The sequence below is a fragment of the Pseudophryne corroboree genome, unplaced genomic scaffold (assembly GCF_028390025.1).
Source record: "Pseudophryne corroboree isolate aPseCor3 unplaced genomic scaffold, aPseCor3.hap2 scaffold_686, whole genome shotgun sequence".
Lineage (NCBI taxonomy): Eukaryota > Metazoa > Chordata > Amphibia > Anura > Myobatrachidae > Pseudophryne > Pseudophryne corroboree.
The window spans coordinates 258,117-278,181 of record NW_026970271.1 but is presented as its reverse complement, the minus strand read 5'-3'; the positions used below and the strand labels follow the sequence as shown (position 1 = coordinate 278,181).

General features: G+C 45.5%; 1 protein-coding gene across 1 annotated transcript in view; it reads right to left on the bottom strand.

Annotated features, from left to right (window-relative positions):
- Positions 1-926: 926 nt before the first annotated feature.
- EPO (erythropoietin) overlaps positions 927-20,065 on the bottom strand; it is a 75,887-nt gene continuing 56,748 nt past the window's right edge. Inside the window, exons 3-5 of the mRNA XM_063954593.1 lie at positions 4,549-4,623; positions 3,768-3,932; positions 927-1,267 (exon numbers count right to left, since the gene is read on the bottom strand). Of these exons, the coding sequence (XP_063810663.1) occupies positions 1,124-1,267; positions 3,768-3,932; positions 4,549-4,623 (384 nt within the window). The 3' untranslated portion in view covers positions 927-1,123. The remainder of the gene's footprint in view (positions 1,268-3,767; positions 3,933-4,548; positions 4,624-20,065) is intronic.

Genomic DNA, 20,065 nt, shown 5'->3' with positions numbered 1-20,065 from the left:
CGGGGAGGGAGGGTTAGGCTGCGGGAGGGTTAGGCTGCGGGAGTGGAGGGTTAGGGTTAGGCTGCGGGAGGGGAGGGTTAGGGTTAGGCTGCGGGAGGGGAGGGTTAGGGTTAGGCTGCGGGAGGGGAGGGTTAGGGTTAGGCTGCGGGGAGGGAGGGTTAGGCTGCGGGAGGGTTAGGCTGCGGGAGTGGAGGGTTAGGGTTAGGCTGCGGGAGGGGAGGGTTAGGGTTAGGCTGTGGGAGGGGAGTGTTAGGCTGCGGGAGGGGAGGGTTAGGGTTAGGCTGCGGGGAGGGAGGGTTAGGCTGCGGGAGGGTTAGGCTGCGGGAGTGGAGGGTTAGGGTTAGGCTGCGGGAGGGGAGGGTTAGGGTTAGGCTGCGGGAGGGTTAGGCTGCGGGAGTGGAGGGTTAGGGTTAGGCTGCGGGAGGGGAGGGTTAGGGTTAGGCTGCGGGAGTGGAGGGTTAGGGTTAGGCTGCGGGAGTGGAGGGTTAGGGTTAGGCTGCGGGAGGGGAGGGTTAGGGTTAGGCTGCGGGAGGGGAGGGTTAGGGTTAGGATGCGGTAAGGAGGGTTAGGGTCAGGGAGAGGGTTAGGGTTCCTTTCCTGCTGAGCCCCTGTCGGCATTAAGACCTGTTGGGATGCTACTGTCGGGATTTAGACCAGCAGGATTGAATACCAACCAGTCCTAGGACACAGGTGGGATCACTACAGCAGCAGGAGGTGTCTACATGTATCACCATACAGCGCTATTACTGCTGCTTCCAGGGACGGGACAGGAATTCCCACCGCATCTAAATCAGGCCCCGTTCTTCTTATCCCATCCTGAGTTCTGCGCAGGAACGAGGCGCCATGCTCATCCGCCCGACCTCAAAAACACCGCCAAACACCAGAAAATAGATTTATTTCACTTAAAAAGATAAATACACAGAAATCTTTACAGTTTTGTTTTTTTTAACTTAATATCAAATATAAAATATCTTGACAGCGTTTTGACCTCTTTGGTTTTTTTTCTTTTTCCCATTAATGAGACACAAGCATGGAAAGGCGCGGAACTGTCCGGCGGCACGGTGCGGGTGATCTCAGTCTCTGCTGCGTGGAGTGGAGTAACGGTGACTGGGCCGCGCTCGCCTCATTTGCGCTGAGCCCTCTTGCATTCGGACAAGAGAAGAGTTTTGTATTTCCCTTGTAAAAAGTTTCTGTAAACAGTGTAGAATTGCTGGGAAGTGTGTACAGCGAGCGTCCGGGCTTCTCGCTGCGCCATGTGCGCTCCAGCCTGGAGGAAGTGGGGGAGGAAGACAGGTTACACACTGGAGATCAGTGCAGCGGTATATATATATATATATATCGTATTGTAGTTGTGTGCTATAAATAGGCCGTACAGGGGATGTTCTGTCCTCTATAATAATCCTACAAGATTCCTGTGCACCAGAAAACCTGAATGGATGTAATGTTTTATGCGGACGTCTGTAGTCGCACGTTCACTACATGCACTATTGTTCTCCTGGTCCCAGAATGTCTTCCTGTCATACACGTTTATTTCATCGTTCTTTAAAGATTATTACGCTTGCCTTCCTCACCGATGCCCGGTCCCTAGTTCCAGGGGCCGGGATTAGCTGGAACTGTCTTACACCCCTTTCACACTGCACAAATAACTCGGTAGTGACCTGGTATATTGCCGGGTCGACGCGGGTCGCTGTGCGATGTGAAAGGGGTCATTGCCGAATTCCAACAGCGTTGTGCCTAGGCGTGGCCTGCAACCATCGCAAATCTCATTCATCCGTAGCGGGGCCACACTTAGATCTCTAATAGACAGGAGCTCCAAGTGAATAGGAGATTTGCAATGGATCGCCATGGTTAGGCAGTGGCGGCTGCAGCACAGTCCAAAATTCAAATAGAGGAGCCGCCCCAGCTCTCATCAATACTATATGTAGCCTTTGGATATTTCAGACCCAAGTGCATGATTTTGCATTTTTGGCATTAAACTGTAATTGCCACACTCCTGACCATTCCTATAGTCTACCTAGATCCTCAATCATTTGATGAATCCCTCCTGGTATGTCTAACCTGTGTCATCTGCAAAAAGGCACACTTTCCCTTTAATGCCATTTGCAATGTCACCAACAAAGGTATTAAAGAGCAATGTCTAGATAAGCTACATCTACGCCCCCTCCCCCCGATCTAGTCACTGAGTCAAAAAAGTCAATAAGGTTTGTTTGACATGATCGCCCACCAGTAAAAATCCATGCTGTTTGGGATCCTGTAAGTTGTTTGATTTAAATTATTCCACAACTCTTTCTTTTAAGAGTGTTTCCGTTATTTTCCCGACTACTGATGTATGGCTGACTAGACTGTAGTTACTTGCTTCTACCTTGCTTCCACTTTTGTGCAGTGGGACTACATTCACTTTTTTCAGGTTCTCTGGAATTACTCCTGTAGCTGGTGAATAATTATGTTAATGGTACTACAGCATATCTTTAATATCTTTTAGTATCCTTGAATGTATCCCATCTGGCCCCATTGATTTACCTACTTTCAGTTTTGAGAGTTCTATTATTTTATTATGAATGTCCCTGCAACTAAACTGTGGCCCCTTTCCCTCTCCTTCTGCAGTCAACACTGAGCAAAAAGAATTATTTAGATGATCTGCTATTGCCTCGTCTCCCTCCACCAAATTCTCACTCTGTTCGCATATTCATTATAAAGATAAATTGTGAAATGAGAATATTTCGTTTTCAATTCTCACCCTTTCATTTCACAATTTTATCACTATTCACCATGCCTCTCTAATAAAAATAGTTTTTCGGAAAAGTGATATTTTTCCCCTGCAGCTGAGGTGTTTTTCTCACACTGCTCGTGCACATTTATCTATTTATGTTTTTATCCCCTGCTGGTCTTGCGGCGGCCGGGAATCAGCATAAACCATTGCACAGTTAAGCCCGGCCCCCGGCCAATAGAAGTCTGGGGGCAGACTTAAAACTGTAATGGTTTATGCTGATTCCCGGGCACCATGCAATCAGTGTGGCGGTCCCCAGGGAATCTAGAAGTGGTGTAGCCCGGAAATCTTCTGGGGTTGCCAGCGCCTGCAGTGCAGCTGGCCCAGAAGATTTCCAGGCATGCCACTTAAGCGGTTAAAGCAATTTTAGGGATGTCCAGCAATACGTTCCTGTCCAAATCCTGTCCCTGGCCTGGTGGTCTATAGATGAGAATAGTGTCCTTCTCCCCCATTTCTATGGTCACCCAGAGGGCCTCAGTTTTCTCTTCAATATTTTGTATTAAAGTAGCATTTCTGGGGGGGGGGGGGGTTCACATACCTTGCTACCCCTCCTCCGATTCTTCCCATTCTGTCCTTCCTAAATAAATTGTATCCTGGTATAGCTATGTCCCAGTCATGATTCTAAATGACTTTGTAATAGCCACAATATCAAGGACATGAGAACCCAGCTCCACCCCTCAAAGTGTCCAGCAGCATCTCCTCTCCGGAAACAAAAAAAAGTTGTCAAGTATGCCCCATGGAACCCGCAGGGGTGTACAGGTGCCCCCCATTGCCTCTGTAGGCGTGCACAGGTCTTCCCTTTGCCTTTTCAGGGGTATATAGGTCCCTATTGCCTCCTGCAGGGGTATACAGGTGCCCCCCTTAGCCCCTGCAAGAGTAAACAGGTGCCTCTACCCCTGGACACCTTTGACCTTCCCTTACATGTTAAATATTTGACAGCACTGCCCATATGCTGGCGTGCTAGGGTAAAGCACACTAGGATCAATGAGTGCCAGCTCACCTGCGTCTGGAACCTCTCTAGTACGTTTTTCAGTGTCCGCGTGTTGCTGGAGAATATATGTGATGACCAGTCCAGTCTGCACTTGGAGAGGAACGTCTTTACCTTGGGCGCCGAGGCGAGGAGAAGGGCGAGCCCTTGCTGGACCTCATCCGCCTGCTGCGGTGTCTGCGGGGGAAGCAAACGCAGGTATTAGGAATAAAGGAAACTGAATTAAAATACAATGAATGAGTACATGTGGTTTCCACCCTAGTGTACAGCGTGTATGGCCTAATGTACGGAAGCCGGATGCTCCGGCAGATCTCCGGTGTATGCGGAGGAGACGCACTCCCCCCTATTATTAACCTTTACGTCTATAGATAGTATACAGTGATCTGCAGAGAATAATCACACAGGCAGTGATATAACGTTACGTTGTTTTTCTATGGAAAGCTGGTAGTTGACTGTCTGCTGGTCTTTGATGTGGTGACGTCGAATGTCTTCCTGTCCCCATGTCACTGTCATCAGGGGAAGTAACGCCATTGTGGTAATTATCTCCAGCCGACCGTCACCTTCAGCTGCTTTTCTTACGTAAAGTCCTCCATTCACGCCAAGGAGCCCCAGCAGCTTTCCTGGGGAGGGCTGAGGGCACCTATCGCTTGTTTTCCCCTAATGTCCGCTGTGAGAACCTGATCTTATAAGTTCCACGTCACTAGTGGAGCTGTATACCCCACAGTCGTGTCCCCGGTGCGCAGTCATTGCGTGTTCTAAACGGGGTACAAAGCTATGTAAAGGGGTCTCATACCTGCAGCTTACGCCATTCCGCGTTCATATTCGGCTCCGGCACACTGACGCCTTCGTCGAAGTCACACGGGATGTTCTATATAGGAGAATAAGGAGGAGCCTATAACAATGAATTGAAAGCAGCGTAATATGAAATTTATTCTATACAGTTACTGAATGCACCTATCTCTATGGACCAGTCTTATAATGTACAGTACCTGTGCTGCAGGGGCTATTACACCAGGTCTATAGGATCAGTCTTATAATGTACAGTACCTGTGCTGCAGGGGCTATTACACCAGGTCTATAGGATCAGTCTCATAATATACAGTACCTGTGCTGCAGGGGATATTACACCAGGTCTGTAGGATCAGTCTTATAATGTACAGTACCTGTGCTGCAGGGGGATATTACACCAGGTCTGTAGGATCAGTCTTATAATGTACAGTATCTGTGCTGCAGGGGCTATTAAACCAGGTCTATAGGATCAGTCTTATAATGTACAGTACCCGTGCTGCAGGGGCTATTACACCAGTTCTATAGGATCAGTCTTATAATGTACAGTACCTGTGTTGCAGGGGGATATTACACCAGGTCTATAGGATCAGTCTTATAATGTACAGTACCTGTGCTGCAGGGGCTATTACACCAGGTCTGTAGGATCAGTCTTATAATGTACAGTACCTGTGCTGCAGGGGGATATTATACCAGGTCTATAGGATCAGTCTTATAATGTACAGTACCTGTGCTGCAGGGGCTATTACACCAGGTCTATAGGATCAGTCTTATAATGTACAGTACCTGTGCTGCAGGGGCTATTACACCAGGTCTATAGGATCGGTCTTATAATGTACAGTACCTGTGCTGCAGGGGGATATTACACCAGGTCTATAGGATCAGTCTTATAATGTATAGTACCTGTGCTGCAGGGGCTATTACACCAGGTCTATAGGATCAGTCTTATAATGTATAGTACCTGTGCTGCAGGGGGATATTACACCAGGTCTATAGGATCAGTCTTATAATGTATAGTACCTGTGCTGCAGGGGGATATTACACCAGGTCTATAGGATCAGTCTTATAATGTATAGTACCTGTGCTGCAGGGGATATTATACCAGGTCTATAGGATCAGTCTTATAATGTACAGTACCTGTGCTGCAGGGGCTATTACACCAGGTCTGTAGGATCAGTCTTATAATGTACAGTACCTGTGCTGCAGGGGCTATTACACCAGGTCTATAGGATCAGTCTTATAATGTATAGTACCTGTGCTGCAGGGGCTATTATACCAGGTCTATAGGATCAGTCTTATAATGTATAGTACCTGTGCTGCAGGGGCTATTACACCAGGTCTATAGGATCAGTCTTATAATGTATAGTACCTGTGCTGCAGGGGCTATTACACCAGGTCTATAGGATCAGTCTTATAATGTACAGTACCTGTGCTGCAGGGGCTATTACACCAGGTCTATAGGATCAGTCTTATAATGTACAGTACCTGTGCTGCAGGGGCTATTACACCAGGTCTATGGATCAGTCTTATAATGTATAGTACCTGTGCTGCAGGGGATATTACACCAGGTCTATAGGATCAGTCTTATAATGTATAGTACCTGTGCTGCAGGGGCTATTACACCAGGTCTATAGGATCAGTCTTATAATGTACAGTACCTGTGCTGCAGGGGCTATTACACCAGGTCTATAGGATCAGTCTTATAATGTATAGTACCTGTGCTGCAGGGGGATATTACACCAGGTCTATAGGATCAGTCTTATAATGTACAGTACCTGTGCTGCAGGGGCTATTACACCAGGTCTATAGGATCAGTCTTATAATGTATAGTACCTGTGCTGCAGGGGGATATTATACCAGGTCTATAGGATCAGTCTTATAATGTACAGTACCTGTGCTGCAGGGGATATTACACCAGGTCTATAGGATCAGTCTTATAATGTACAGTACCTGTGCTGCAGGGGGATATTACACCAGGTCTATAGGATCAGTCTTATAATGTACAGTACCTGTGCTGCAGGGGCTGTTACACCAGGTATATAGGATCAGTCTTATAATGTATAGTACCTGTGCTGCAGGGGATATTACACCAGGTCTATAGGATCAGTCTTATAATGTATAGTACCTGTGCTGCAGGGGCTATTACACCAGGTCTCTAGGATCAACTTATAATGTATAGTACCTGTGCTGCAGGGGATATTACACCAGTTCTATAGGATCAGTCTTATAATGTACAGTACCTGTGTTGCAGGGGGATATTACACCAGGTCTATAGGATCAGTCTTATAATGTACAGTACCTGTGCTGCAGGGGCTATTACACCAGGTCTATAGGATCAGTCTTATAATGTATAGTACCTGTGCTGCAGGGGATATTACACCAGGTCTATAGGATCAGTCTTATAATGTATAGTACCTGTGCTGCAGGGGATATTATACCAGGTCTATAGGATCAGTCTTATAATGTACAGTACCTGTGCTGCAGGGGATATCACACCAGGTCTATAGGATCAGTCTTATAATGTACAGTACCTGTGCTGCAGGGGGATATTACACCAGGTCTATAGGATCAGTCTTATAATGTACAGTACCTGTGCTGCAGGGGCTATTACACCAGGTCTATAGGATCAGTCTTATAATGTACAGTACCTGTGCTGCAGGGGGATATTACACCAGGTCTGTAGGATCAGTCTTATAATGTACAGTACCTGTGCTGCAGGGGATATAACACCAGGTCTGTAGGATCAGTCTTATAATGTACAGTACCTGTGCTGCAGGGGCTATTACACCAGGTCTATAGGATCAGTCTTATAATGTACAGTACCTGTGCTGCAGGGGGATATTACACCAGGTCTGTAGGATCAGTCTTATAATGTATAGTACCTGTGCTGCAGGGGCTATTACACCAGGTCTATAGGATCAGTATTATAATGTACAGTACCTGTGCTGCAGGGGGATATTACACCAGGTCTGTAGGATCAGTCTTATAATGTACAGTACCTGTGCTGCAGGTGCTATTACACCAGGTCTATAGGATCAGTCTTATAATGTACAGTACCTGTGCTGCAGGGGATATTACACCAGGTCTATAGGATCAGTCTTATAATGTACAGTACCTGTGCTGCAGGGGGATATTACACCAGGTCTGTAGGATCAGTCTTATAATGTACAGTACCTGTGCTGCAGGGGGATATTACACCAGGTCTGTAGGGTCAGTCTTATAATGTACAGTACCTGTGCTGCAGGGGGATATTACACCAGGTCTGTAGGGTCAGTCTTATAATGTACAGTACCTGTGCTGCAGGGGCTATTACACCAGGTCTATAGGATCAGTCTTATAATGTATAGTACCTGTGCTGCAGGGGGATATTACACCAGGTCTGTAGGATCAGTCTTATAATGTACAGTACCTGTGCTGCAGGGGGATATTACACCAGGTCTGTAGGATCAGTCTTATAATGTACAGTACCTGTGCTGCAGGGGATATTACACCAGGTCTATAGGATCAGTCTTATAATGTACAGTACCTGTGCTGCAGGGGCTATTACACCAGGTCTATAGGATCAGTCTTATAATGTATAGTACCTGTGTTGCAGGGGGATATTACATCAGGTCTATAGGATCAGTCTTATAATGTACAGTACCTGTGCTGCAGGGGCTATTACACCAGGTCTATAGGATCAGTCTTATAATGTATAGTACCTGTGCTGCAGGGAGATATTACACCAGGTCTATAGGATCAGTCTTATAATGTACAGTACCTGTGCTGCAGGGGGATATTACACCAGGTCTATAGGATCAGTCTTATAATGTACAGTACCTGTGCTGCAGGGGCTATTACACCAGGTCTATAGGATCAGTCTTATAATGTATATTACCTGTGCTGCAGGGAGATATTACACCAGGTCTATAGGATCAGTCTTATAATGAACAGTACCTGTGTTGCAGGGGGATATTACACCAGGTCTATAGGATCAGTTTTATAATGTACAGTACCTGTGCTGCAGGGGCTATTACACCAGGTCTATAGGATCAGTCTTATAATGTACAGTACCTGTGCTGCAGGGGGATATTACACCAGGTCTGTAGGATCAGTCTTATAATGTACAGTACCTGTGCTGCAGGGGGATATTACACCAGGTCTGTAGGATCAGTCTTATAATGTACAGTACCTGTGCTGCAGGAGATATTACACCAGGTATATAGGAACAGTCTTATAATGTATAGTACCTGTGCTGCAGGGGATATTACACCAGGTCTATAGGATCAGTCTTATAATGTACAGTACCTGTGCTGCAGGGGCTATTACACCAGGTCTATAGGATCTGTCTTATAATTTATAGTACCTGTGCTGCAGGGGCTATTACACCAGGTCTATAGGATCAACTTATAATGTATAGTACCTGTGCTGCAGGGGATATTACACCAGGTCTATAGGATCAGTCTTATAATGTATAGTACCTGTGCTGCAGGGGATATTACACCAGTTCTATAGGATCAGTCTTATAATGTACAGTACCTGTGTTGCAGGGGGATATTACACCAGGTCTATAGGATCAGTCTTATAATGTACAGTACTTGTGCTGCAGGGGGATATTACACCAGGTCTGTAGGATCAGTCTTATAATGTACAGTACCTGTGCTGCAGGGGCTATTACACCAGGTCTATAGGATCAGTCTTATAATGTACAGTACCTGTGCTGCAGGGGGATATTACACCAAGTCTGTAGGATCAGTCTTATAATGTATAGTACCTGTGCTGCAGGGGCTATTACACCAGGTCTATAGGATCAGTCTTATAATGTACAGTACTTGTGCTGCAGGGGGATATTACACCAGGTCTGTAGGATCAGTCTTATAATGTACAGTACCTGTGCTGCAGGAGATATTACACCAGGTATATAGGATCAGTCTTATAATGTATAGTACCTGTGCTGCAGGGGATATTACACCAGGTCTATAGGATCAGTCTTATAATGTACAGTACCTGTGCTGCAGGGGCTATTACACCAGGTCTATAGGATCAGTCTTATAATGTACAGTACCTGTGTTGCAGGGGCTATTACACCAGGTCTATAGGATCAGTCTTATAATGTATAGTACCTGTGCTGCAGGGAGATATTACACCAGGTCTATAGGATCAGTCTTATAATGTACAGTACCTGTGCTGCAGGGGGATATTACACCAGGTCTGTAGGATCAGTCTTATAATGTACAGTACCTGTGCTGCAGGGGGATATTACACCAGGTCTGTAGGGTCAGTCTTATAATGTACAGTACCTGTGCTGCAGGGGGATATTACACCAGGTCTGTAGGGTCAGTCTTATAATGTACAGTACCTGTGCTGCAGGGGCTATTACACCAGGTCTATAGGATCAGTCTTATAATGTATAGTACCTGTGCTGCAGGGGGATATTACACCAGGTCTGTAGGATCAGTCTTATAATGTACAGTACCTGTGCTGCAGGGGGATATTACACCAGGTCTGTAGGATCAGTCTTATAATGTACAGTACCTGTGCTGCAGGGGATATTACACCAGGTCTATAGGATCAGTCTTATAATGTACAGTACCTGTGCTGCAGGGGCTATTACACCAGGTCTATAGGATCAGTCTTATAATGTATAGTACCTGTGTTGCAGGGGGATATTACATCTGGTCTATAGGATCAGTCTTATAATGTACAGTACCTGTGCTGCAGGGGCTATCACACCAGGTCTATAGGATCAGTCTTATAATGTATAGTACCTGTGCTGCAGGGAGATATTACACCAGGTCTATAGGATCAGTCTTATAATGTACAGTACCTGTGCTGCAGGGGGATATTACACCAGGTCTATAGGATCAGTCTTATAATGTACAGTACCTGTGCTGCAGGGGCTATTACACCAGGTCTATAGGATCAGTCTTATAATGTATAGTACCTGTGCTGCAGGGAGATATTACACCAGGTCTATAGGATCAGTCTTATAATGAACAGTACATGTGTTGCAGGGGGATATTACACCAGGTCTATAGGATCAGTTTTATAATGTACAGTACCTGTGCTGCAGGGGCTATTACACCAGGTCTATAGGATCAGTCTTATAATGTACAGTACCTGTGCTGCAGGGGGATATTACACCAGGTCTGTAGGATCAGTCTTATAATGTACAGTACCTGTGCTGCAGGGGGATATTACACCAGGTCTGTAGGATCAGTCTTATAATGTACAGTACCTGTGCTGCAGGAGATATTACACCAGGTATATAGGATCAGTCTTATAATGTATAGTACCTGTGCTGCAGGGGATATTACACCAGGTCTATAGGATCAGTCTTATAATGTACAGTACCTGTGCTGCAGGGGCTATTACACCAGGTCTATAGGATCTGTCTTATAATTTATAGTACCTGTGCTGCAGGGGCTATTACACCAGGTCTATAGGATCAACTTATAATGTATAGTACCTGTGCTGCAGGGGATATTACACCAGGTCTATAGGATCAGTCTTATAATGTATAGCACCTGTGCTGCAGGGGATATTACACCAGTTCTATAGGATCAGTCTTATAATGTACAGTACCTGTGTTGCAGGGGGATATTACACCAGGTCTATAGGATCAGTCTTATAATGTACAGTACCTGTGCTGCAGGGGCTATTACACCAGGTCTATAGGATCAGTCTTATAATGTATAGTACCTGTGCTGCAGGGGATATTACACCAGGTCTATAGTGAAGTCTTATAATGTACAGTACCTGTGCTGCAGGGGGATATTACACCAGGTCTATAGGATCAGTCTTATAATGTACAGTACCTGTGCTGCAGGGGCTATTACACCAGGTCTATAGGATCAGTCTTATAATGTACAGTACCTGTGCTGCAGGGGGATATTACACCAAGTCTGTAGGATCAGTCTTATAATGTATAGTACCTGTGCTGCAGGGGCTATTACACCAGGTCTATAGGATCAGTCTTATAATGTACAGTACTTGTGCTGCAGGGGGATATTACACCAGGTCTGTAGGATCAGTCTTATAATGTACAGTACCTGTGCTGCAGGAGATATTACACCAGGTATATAGGATCAGTCTTATAATGTATAGTACCTGTGCTGCAGGGGATATTACACCAGGTCTATAGGATCAGTCTTATAATGTACAGTACCTGTGCTGCAGGGGCTATTACACCAGGTCTATAGGATCAGTCTTATAATGTACAGTACCTGTGTTGCAGGGGCTATTACACCAGGTCTATAGGATCAGTCTTATAATGTATAGTACCTGTGCTGCAGGGAGATATTACACCAGGTCTATAGGATCAGTCTTATAATGTACAGTACCTGTGCTGCAGGGGCTATTACACCAGGTCTATAGGATCAGTCTTATAATGTATAGTACCTGTGCTGCAGGGGCTATTACACCAGGTCTATAGGATCAGTCTTATAATGTATAGTACCTGTGCTGCAGGGGGATATTACACCAGGTCTATAGGATCAGTCTTATAATGTATAGTACCTGTGCTGCAGGGGCTATTACACCAGGTCTATAGGATCAACTTATAATGTATAGTACCTGTGCTGCAGGGGATATTACACCAGGTCTATAGGATCAGTCTTATAATGTATAGTACCTGTGCTGCAGGGGATATTACACCAGTTCTATAGGATCAGTCTTATAATGTACAGTACCTGTGTTGCAGGGGGATATTACACCAGGTATATAGGATCAGTCTTATAATGTACAGTACCTGTGCTGCAGGGGGTATTACACCAGGTCTATAGGATCAGTCTTATAATGTATAGTACCTGTGCTGCAGGGGATATTACACCAGGTCTATAGTGAAGTCTTATAATGTACAGTACCTGTGCTGCAGGGGGATATTACACCAGGTCTATAGGATCAGTCTTATAATGTACAGTACCTGTGCTGCAGGGGATATTACACCAGGTCTATAGGATCAGTCTTATAATGTACAGTACCTGTGCTGCAGGGGATATTACACCATGTCTATAGGATCAGTCTTATAATGTACAGTACCTGTGCTGCAGGGGGATATTACACCAGGTCTGTAGGACCAGTCTTATAATGTATAGTACCTGTGTTGCAGGGGATATTACACCAGGTCTATAGGATCAGTCTTATAATGTATAGTACCTGTGCTGCAGGGGATATTACACCAGGTCTATTGGATCAGTCTTATAATGTACAGTACCTGTGCTGCAGGGGATATTACACCAGGTCTATAGGATCAGTCTTATAATGTACAGTACCTGTGCTGCAGAGGATATTACACCAGGTCTGTAGGATCAGTCTTATAATGTACAGTACCTGTGCTGCAGGGGCTATTACACCAGGTCTGTAGGATCAGTCTTATAATGTACAGTACCTGTGCTGCAGGGGATATTACACCAGGTCTATAGGATCAGTCTTATAATGTACAGTACCTGTGCTGCAGGGGCTATTACACCAGGTCTGTAGGATCAGTCTTATAATGTACAGTACCTGTGCTGCAGGGGCTATTACACCAGGTCTATAGGATCAGTCTTATAATGTACAGTACCTGTGCTGCAGGGGCTATTACCCCAGGTCTATAGGATCAGTCTTATAATGTACAGTACCTGTGCTGCAGGGGCTATTACACCAGGTCTATAGGATCAGTCTTATAATGTACAGTAACTGTGCTGCAGGGGATATTACACCAGGTCTATAGGATCAGTCTTATAATGTATAGTACCCAGAGCCGGATTAAGGCTTCGGGGGGCCCGGGGTACGTAAAACAAGGGGGCCCTAAAGTCTAAAATTAAAATCATAACACACACACACACACACACACACACACACACACACACACACACATACATACATACATATATATATATATATATATATATGTGTGTGTGTGTTCCGATCAGCTGGCATTCCCAATCACAGATCCATCTGCCACGGTGCCTATTAGCATATGTAGCATACACAAACCGAACAAATGGCACTCAATGGTCTCACTATCCGCTAATAAAAGACAGCAGTCATGGCAATTTGCAACATTTTGGGCGTTTCATGCCGTCTTCGGGCAACCACTACTGGTTGCCTAACGACGGGTATTAAATGCCCGAAACGTTGCAAAATGCCATGACTGCTGTCTTTTATTAGCGGATTGTGAGACACACACACACTATATATATATATATATATATATATATATATATAAACATACATATATATATATAAACATACTGTACATATATAAATATATTAACACACAAATATATATATATATATATATATATATATATATAATAGACCCAGCTCATTAACTTAAACTGTAAGTAGCATAAAAGAAAGTTCAGACAGCCTTTCTTACTTTTGCACTGCTGTGCTGACGACGTGAACAGGAGGAGAGCCCGTTCCTCTCTCTCCTCCACCAGGTACTTCAACCTCCGTCCTCTACCCGCGCCGAGGCACGTCCAGGACCCCTCCTCCTTCCCCTGCAGCCTGCGCTCCATCCAGTCACGGAACCGCAGACTGCAGAATCACTTCTCATTGAACAGCTGAGCCGTCTGCAGTGCTGGCGGCTGCTTGACGGCTGTCAGTGGGGTGAGCAGCGTCGCAGATCGGATCGGTAATAGAGATCCGATCTGCGGCGGGTGGCCCTCTCACAGCGTGGGGCCCAGGGGTACTTACCCCCGGAGCTCCCCCCTTAATCCGGCTCTGATAGTACCTGTGCTGCAGGGGCTATTACACCAGGTCTATAGGATCAGTCTTATAATGTACACAGGGCCGTCTTTTCGTATGGGCTCAATGGGCTCTTGCCCAAGGGCCCCAGGAGTGTAAGGGCCCTAGGCTGATAGCTTAGGGTCCCCTCTTTCCAGAGGTACCAGATTTTTGAAAATCGGCCATAGGGAACCAGAGATATCAGACTTCAAAGCAGTGGTCCCCATCCAAGCCTGTTAATTGCTCTTCCCAGCCAGATATCTCAGGTTTTGTATGACTTAGAGTTTTTCTGAGGATACAGTTCAAAAGCTGGGACTCTTCACTTTCGGTGGACATTGGCAGCTTTTCTCTACTATGCCCAGATCCAGAGATATCAGCCTTCAAGCAGCTGGTCCCTACTCAAGCTCCACATGCCTAATATGCAGTTTTATATATTCGTTGGTGGATTGCTCTGGCTCCTGAACTCTGATCCCCAAGTCCCCAGTACCTCCTGACAGGTGAGACACTCTAATTTTTTTATCCCATTCAAAGCTAAGAAATCTTTTTCCAGGAACTTGAGATATCTGCAGTCAAGTAAGCTGCTCTCTCACCAGAAAATTATGAATATTAAGCCCACTCCACTATCCACCCCTCCCCTACGTATTAAACACCCCCTACCACCCTGGAAGTCATGTACCGGGGCCCCTTCATTCATCCCAATGCCACCTTCTACAGTTTAGTGTTCTCCCTCCCACCCCATCTCCCACCATCTGTGCAGTAAAGGAGTAATTAGCAGAAATTACAGCTCCAGGTCCTTCATGCTGAGCGGAAGATAGAACACCCCCTTTCCGCCCGCGGGACATCAAAGCTGCCGCTGATAGCACCCCCCCTGGAGGATGGGTAGGGGCCCCAGTGCATTGCTGTGCCCAGGGGCCCACACTGCTGTTAAGATGGCCCTGAATGTACAGTACCTGTGCTGCAGGGGGATATTACACCAGGTCTGTAGGATCAGTCTTATAATGTATAGTACCTGTGCTGCAGGGGCTATTATACCAGGTCTATAGGATCAGTCTTATAATGTACAGTACCTGTGCTGCAGGGGGATATTACACCAGGTCTATAGGATCAGTCTTATAATGTATAGTACCTGTGCTGCAGGGGGATATTATACCAGGTCTATAGGATCGGTCTTATAATGTACAGTACCTGTGCTGCAGAGGATATTACACCAGGTCTATAGGATCAGTCTTATAATGTATAGTACCTGTGCTGCAGGGGCTATTACACCAGGTCTATAGGATCAGTCTTATAATGTACAGTACCTGTGCTGCAGGGGGATATTACACCAGGTCTATAGGATCAGTCTTATAATGTATAGTACCTGTGCTGCAGGGGGATATTATACCAGGTCTATATGATCAGTCTTATAATGTATAGTACCTGTGCTGCAGGGGATATTACACCAGGTCTATAGGATCAGTCATGTAATGTACAGTACCTGTGCTGCAGGGGCTATTACACCAGGTCTATATGATCAGTCTTATAATATACAGTACCTGTGCTGCAGGGGATATTACACCAGGTCTGTAGGATCAGTCTTATAATGTACAGTACCTGTGCTGCAGGGGATATTACACCAGGTCTATAGGATCAGTCTTATAATGTACAGTACCTGTGCTGCAGGGGATATTACACCAGGTCTATAGGATCAGTCTTATAATGTATAGTACCTGTGCTGCAGGGATATTGCACCAGGTCCATAGGATCAGTCTTATAATGTATAGTACCTGTGCTGCAGGGGATATTACACCAGGTCTATAGGATCAGTCTTATAATGTATAGTACCTGTGCTGCAGGGGATATTACACCAGGTCTGTAGGATCAGTCTTATAATGTATAGTACCTGTGCTGCAGGGGTTATTACACCAGGTCTATAGGATCAGTCTTATAATGTACAGTACCTGTGCTGCAGGGGATATTACACCAGGTCTATAGGATCAGTCTTATAATGTACAGTACCTGTGCTGCAGGGGGATATTACACCAGGTCTGTAGGATCAGTCTTATAATGTATAGTACCTGTGCTGCAGGGGGATATTACACCAGGTCTGTAGGATCAGTCTTATAATGTACAGTACCTGTGCTGCAGGGGATATTACACCAGGTCTATAAGATCAGTCTTATAATGTACAGTACCTGTGCTGCAGGGGCTATTACACCAGGTCTATAGGATCAGTCTTATAATGTACAGTACCTGTGCTGCAGGGGCTATTACACCAGGTCTATAGGATCAGTCATATAATGTATAGTACCTGTGCTGCAGGGGCTATTACACCAGGTCTATAGGATCAGTCATATAATGTACAGTACCTGTGCTGCAGGGGATATTACACCAGGTCTGTAGGATCAGTCTTATAATGTATAGTACCTGTGCTGCAGGGGCTACTACACCAGGTCTGTAGGATCAGTCTTATAATGTACAGTACCTGTGCTGCAGGGGCTATTACACCAGGTCTATAGGATCAGTCTTATAATGTACAGTACCTGTGCTGCAGGGGGATATTACACCAGGTCTGTAGGATCAGTCTTATAATGTACAGTACCTGTGCTGCAGGGGCTATTACACCAGGTCTATAAGATCAGTCTTATAATGTACAGTACCTGTGCTGCAGGGGCTATTACACCAGGTCTATAGGATCAGTCTTATAATGTACAGTACCTGTGCTGCAGGGGCTATTACACCAGGTCTATAGGATCAGTCATATAATGTATAGTACCTGTGCTGCAGGGGATATTACACCAGGTCTATAGGATCAGTCTTATAATGTACAGTACCTGTGCTGCAGGGTCCATTACACCAGGTCTGTAGGATCATGCTTATAATGTACAGTACCTGTGCTGCAGGGGATATTACACCAGGTCTATAGGATCAGTCTTATAATGTACAGTACCTGTGCTGCAGGGGATATTACACCAGGTCTATAGGATCAGTCTTATAATGTATAGTACCTGTGCTGCAGGGGCTATTACACCAGGTATATAGGATCAGTCTTATAATGTACAGTACCTGTGCTGCAGGGGCTATTACACCAGGTCTATAGGATCAGTCTTATAATGTACAGTAACTGTGCTGCAGGGGATATTACACCAGGTCTATAGGATCAGTCTTATAATGTATAGTACCCAGAGCCGGATTAAGGCTTCGGGGGGCCCGGGGTACGTAAAACAAGGGGGCCCTAAAGTCTAAAATTAAAATCATAACACACACACACACACACACACACACATACATACATACATACATACATACATACATATATATATATATGTGTGTGTGTGTTCCGATCAGCTGGCATTCCCAATCACAGATCCATCTGCCACGGTGCCTATTAGCATATGTAGCATACACAAACCGAACAAATGGCACTCAATGGTCTCACTATCCGCTAATAAAAGACAGCAGTCATGGCAATTTGCAACATTTTGGGCGTTTCATGCCGTCTTCGGGCAACCACTACTGGTTGCCTAACGACGGGTATTAAATGCCCGAAACGTTGCAAAATGCCATGACTGCTGTCTTTTATTAGCGGATTGTGAGACACACACACACTATATATATATATATATATATATATATATATATAAACATACATATATATATAAACATACTGTACATATATAAATATATTAACACACAAATATATATATATATATATATATATATATAATAGACCCAGCTCATTAACTTAAACTGTAAGTAGCATAAAAAAAAGTTCAGACAGCCTTTCTTACTTTTGCACTGCTGTGCTGACGACGTGAACAGGAGGAGAGCCCGTTCCTCTCTCTCCTCCACCAGGTACTTCAACCTCCGTCCTCTACCCGCGCCGAGGCACGTCCAGGACCCCTCCTCCTTCCCCTGCAGCCTGCGCTCCATCCAGTCACGGAACCGCAGACTGCAGAATCACTTCTCATTGAACAGCTGAGCCGTCTGCAGTGCTGGCGGCTGCTTGACGGCTGTCAGTGGGGTGAGCAGCGTCGCAGATCGGATCGGTAATAGAGATCCGATCTGCGGCGGGTGGCCCTCTCACAGCGTGGGGCCCAGGGGTACTTACCCCCGGAGCTCCCCCCTTAATCCGGCTCTGATAGTACCTGTGCTGCAGGGGCTATTACACCAGGTCTATAGGATCAGTCTTATAATGTACACAGGGCCGTCTTTTCGTATGGGCTCAATGGGCTCTTGCCCAAGGGCCCCAGGAGTGTAAGGGCCCTAGGCTGATAGCTTAGGGTCCCCTCTTTCCAGAGGTACCAGATTTTTGAAAATCGGCCATAGGGAACCAGAGATATCAGACTTCAAAGCAGTGGTCCCCATCCAAGCCTGTTAATTGCTCTTCCCAGCCAGATATCTCAGGTTTTGTATGACTTAGAGTTTTTCTGAGGATACAGTTCAAAAGCTGGGACTCTTCACTTTCGGTGGACATTGGCAGCTTTTCTCTACTATGCCCAGATCCAGAGATATCAGCCTTCAAGCAGCTGGTCCCTACTCAAGCTCCACATGCCTAATATGCAGTTTTATATATTCGTTGGTGGATTGCTCTGGCTCCTGAACTCTGATCCCCAAGTCCCCAGTACCTCCTGACAGGTGAGACACTCTAATTTTTTATCCCATTCAAAGCTAAGAAATCTTTTTCCAGGAACTTGAGATATCTGCAGTCAAGTAAGCTGCTCTCTCACCAGAAAATTATGAATATTAAGCCCACTCCACTATCCACCCCTCCCCTACGTATTAAACACCCCCTACCACCCTGGAAGTCATGTACCGGGGCCCCTTCATTCATCCCAATGCCACCTTCTACAGTTTAGTGTTCTCCCTCCCACCCCATCTCCCACCATCTGTGCAGTAAAGGAGTAATTAGCAGAAATTACAGCTCCAGGTCCTTCATGCTGAGCGGAAGATAGAACACCCCCTTTCCGCCCGCGGGACATCAAAGCTGCCGCTGATAGCACCCCCCTGGAGGATGGGTAGGGGCCCCAGTGCATTGCTGTGCCCAGGGGCCCACACTGCTGTTAAGATGGCCCTGAATGTACAGTACCTGTGCTGCAGGGGGATATTACACCAGGTCTGTAGGATCAGTCTTATAATGTATAGTACCTGTGCTGCAGGGGCTATTACACCAGGTCTATAGGATCAGTCTTATAATGTACAGTACCTGTGCTGCAGAGGATATTACACCAGGTCTATAGGATCAGTCTTATAATGTATAGTACCTGTGCTGCAGGGGCTATTACACCAGGTCTATAGGATCAGTCTTATAATGTACAGTACCTGTGCTGCAGGGGGATATTACACCAGGTCTATAGGATCAGTCTTATAATGTATAGTACCTGTGCTGCAGGGGGATATTATACCAGGTCTATATGATCAGTCTTATAATGTATAGTACCTGTGCTGCAGGGGATATTACACCAGGTCTATAGGATCAGTCATGTAATGTACAGTACCTGTGCTGCAGGGGCTATTACACCAGGTCTATATGATCAGTCTTATAATATACAGTACCTGTGCTGCAGGGGATATTACACCAGGTCTGTAGGATCAGTCTTATAATGTACAGTACCTGTGCTGCAGGGGATATTACACCAGGTCTATAGGATCAGTCTTATAATGTACAGTACCTGTGCTGCAGGGGATATTACACCAGGTCTATAGGATCAGTCTTATAATGTATAGTACCTGTGCTGCAGGGATATTGCACCAGGTCCATAGGATCAGTCTTATAATGTATAGTACCTGTGCTGCAGGGGATATTACACCAGGTCTATAGGATCAGTCTTATAATGTATAGTACCTGTGCT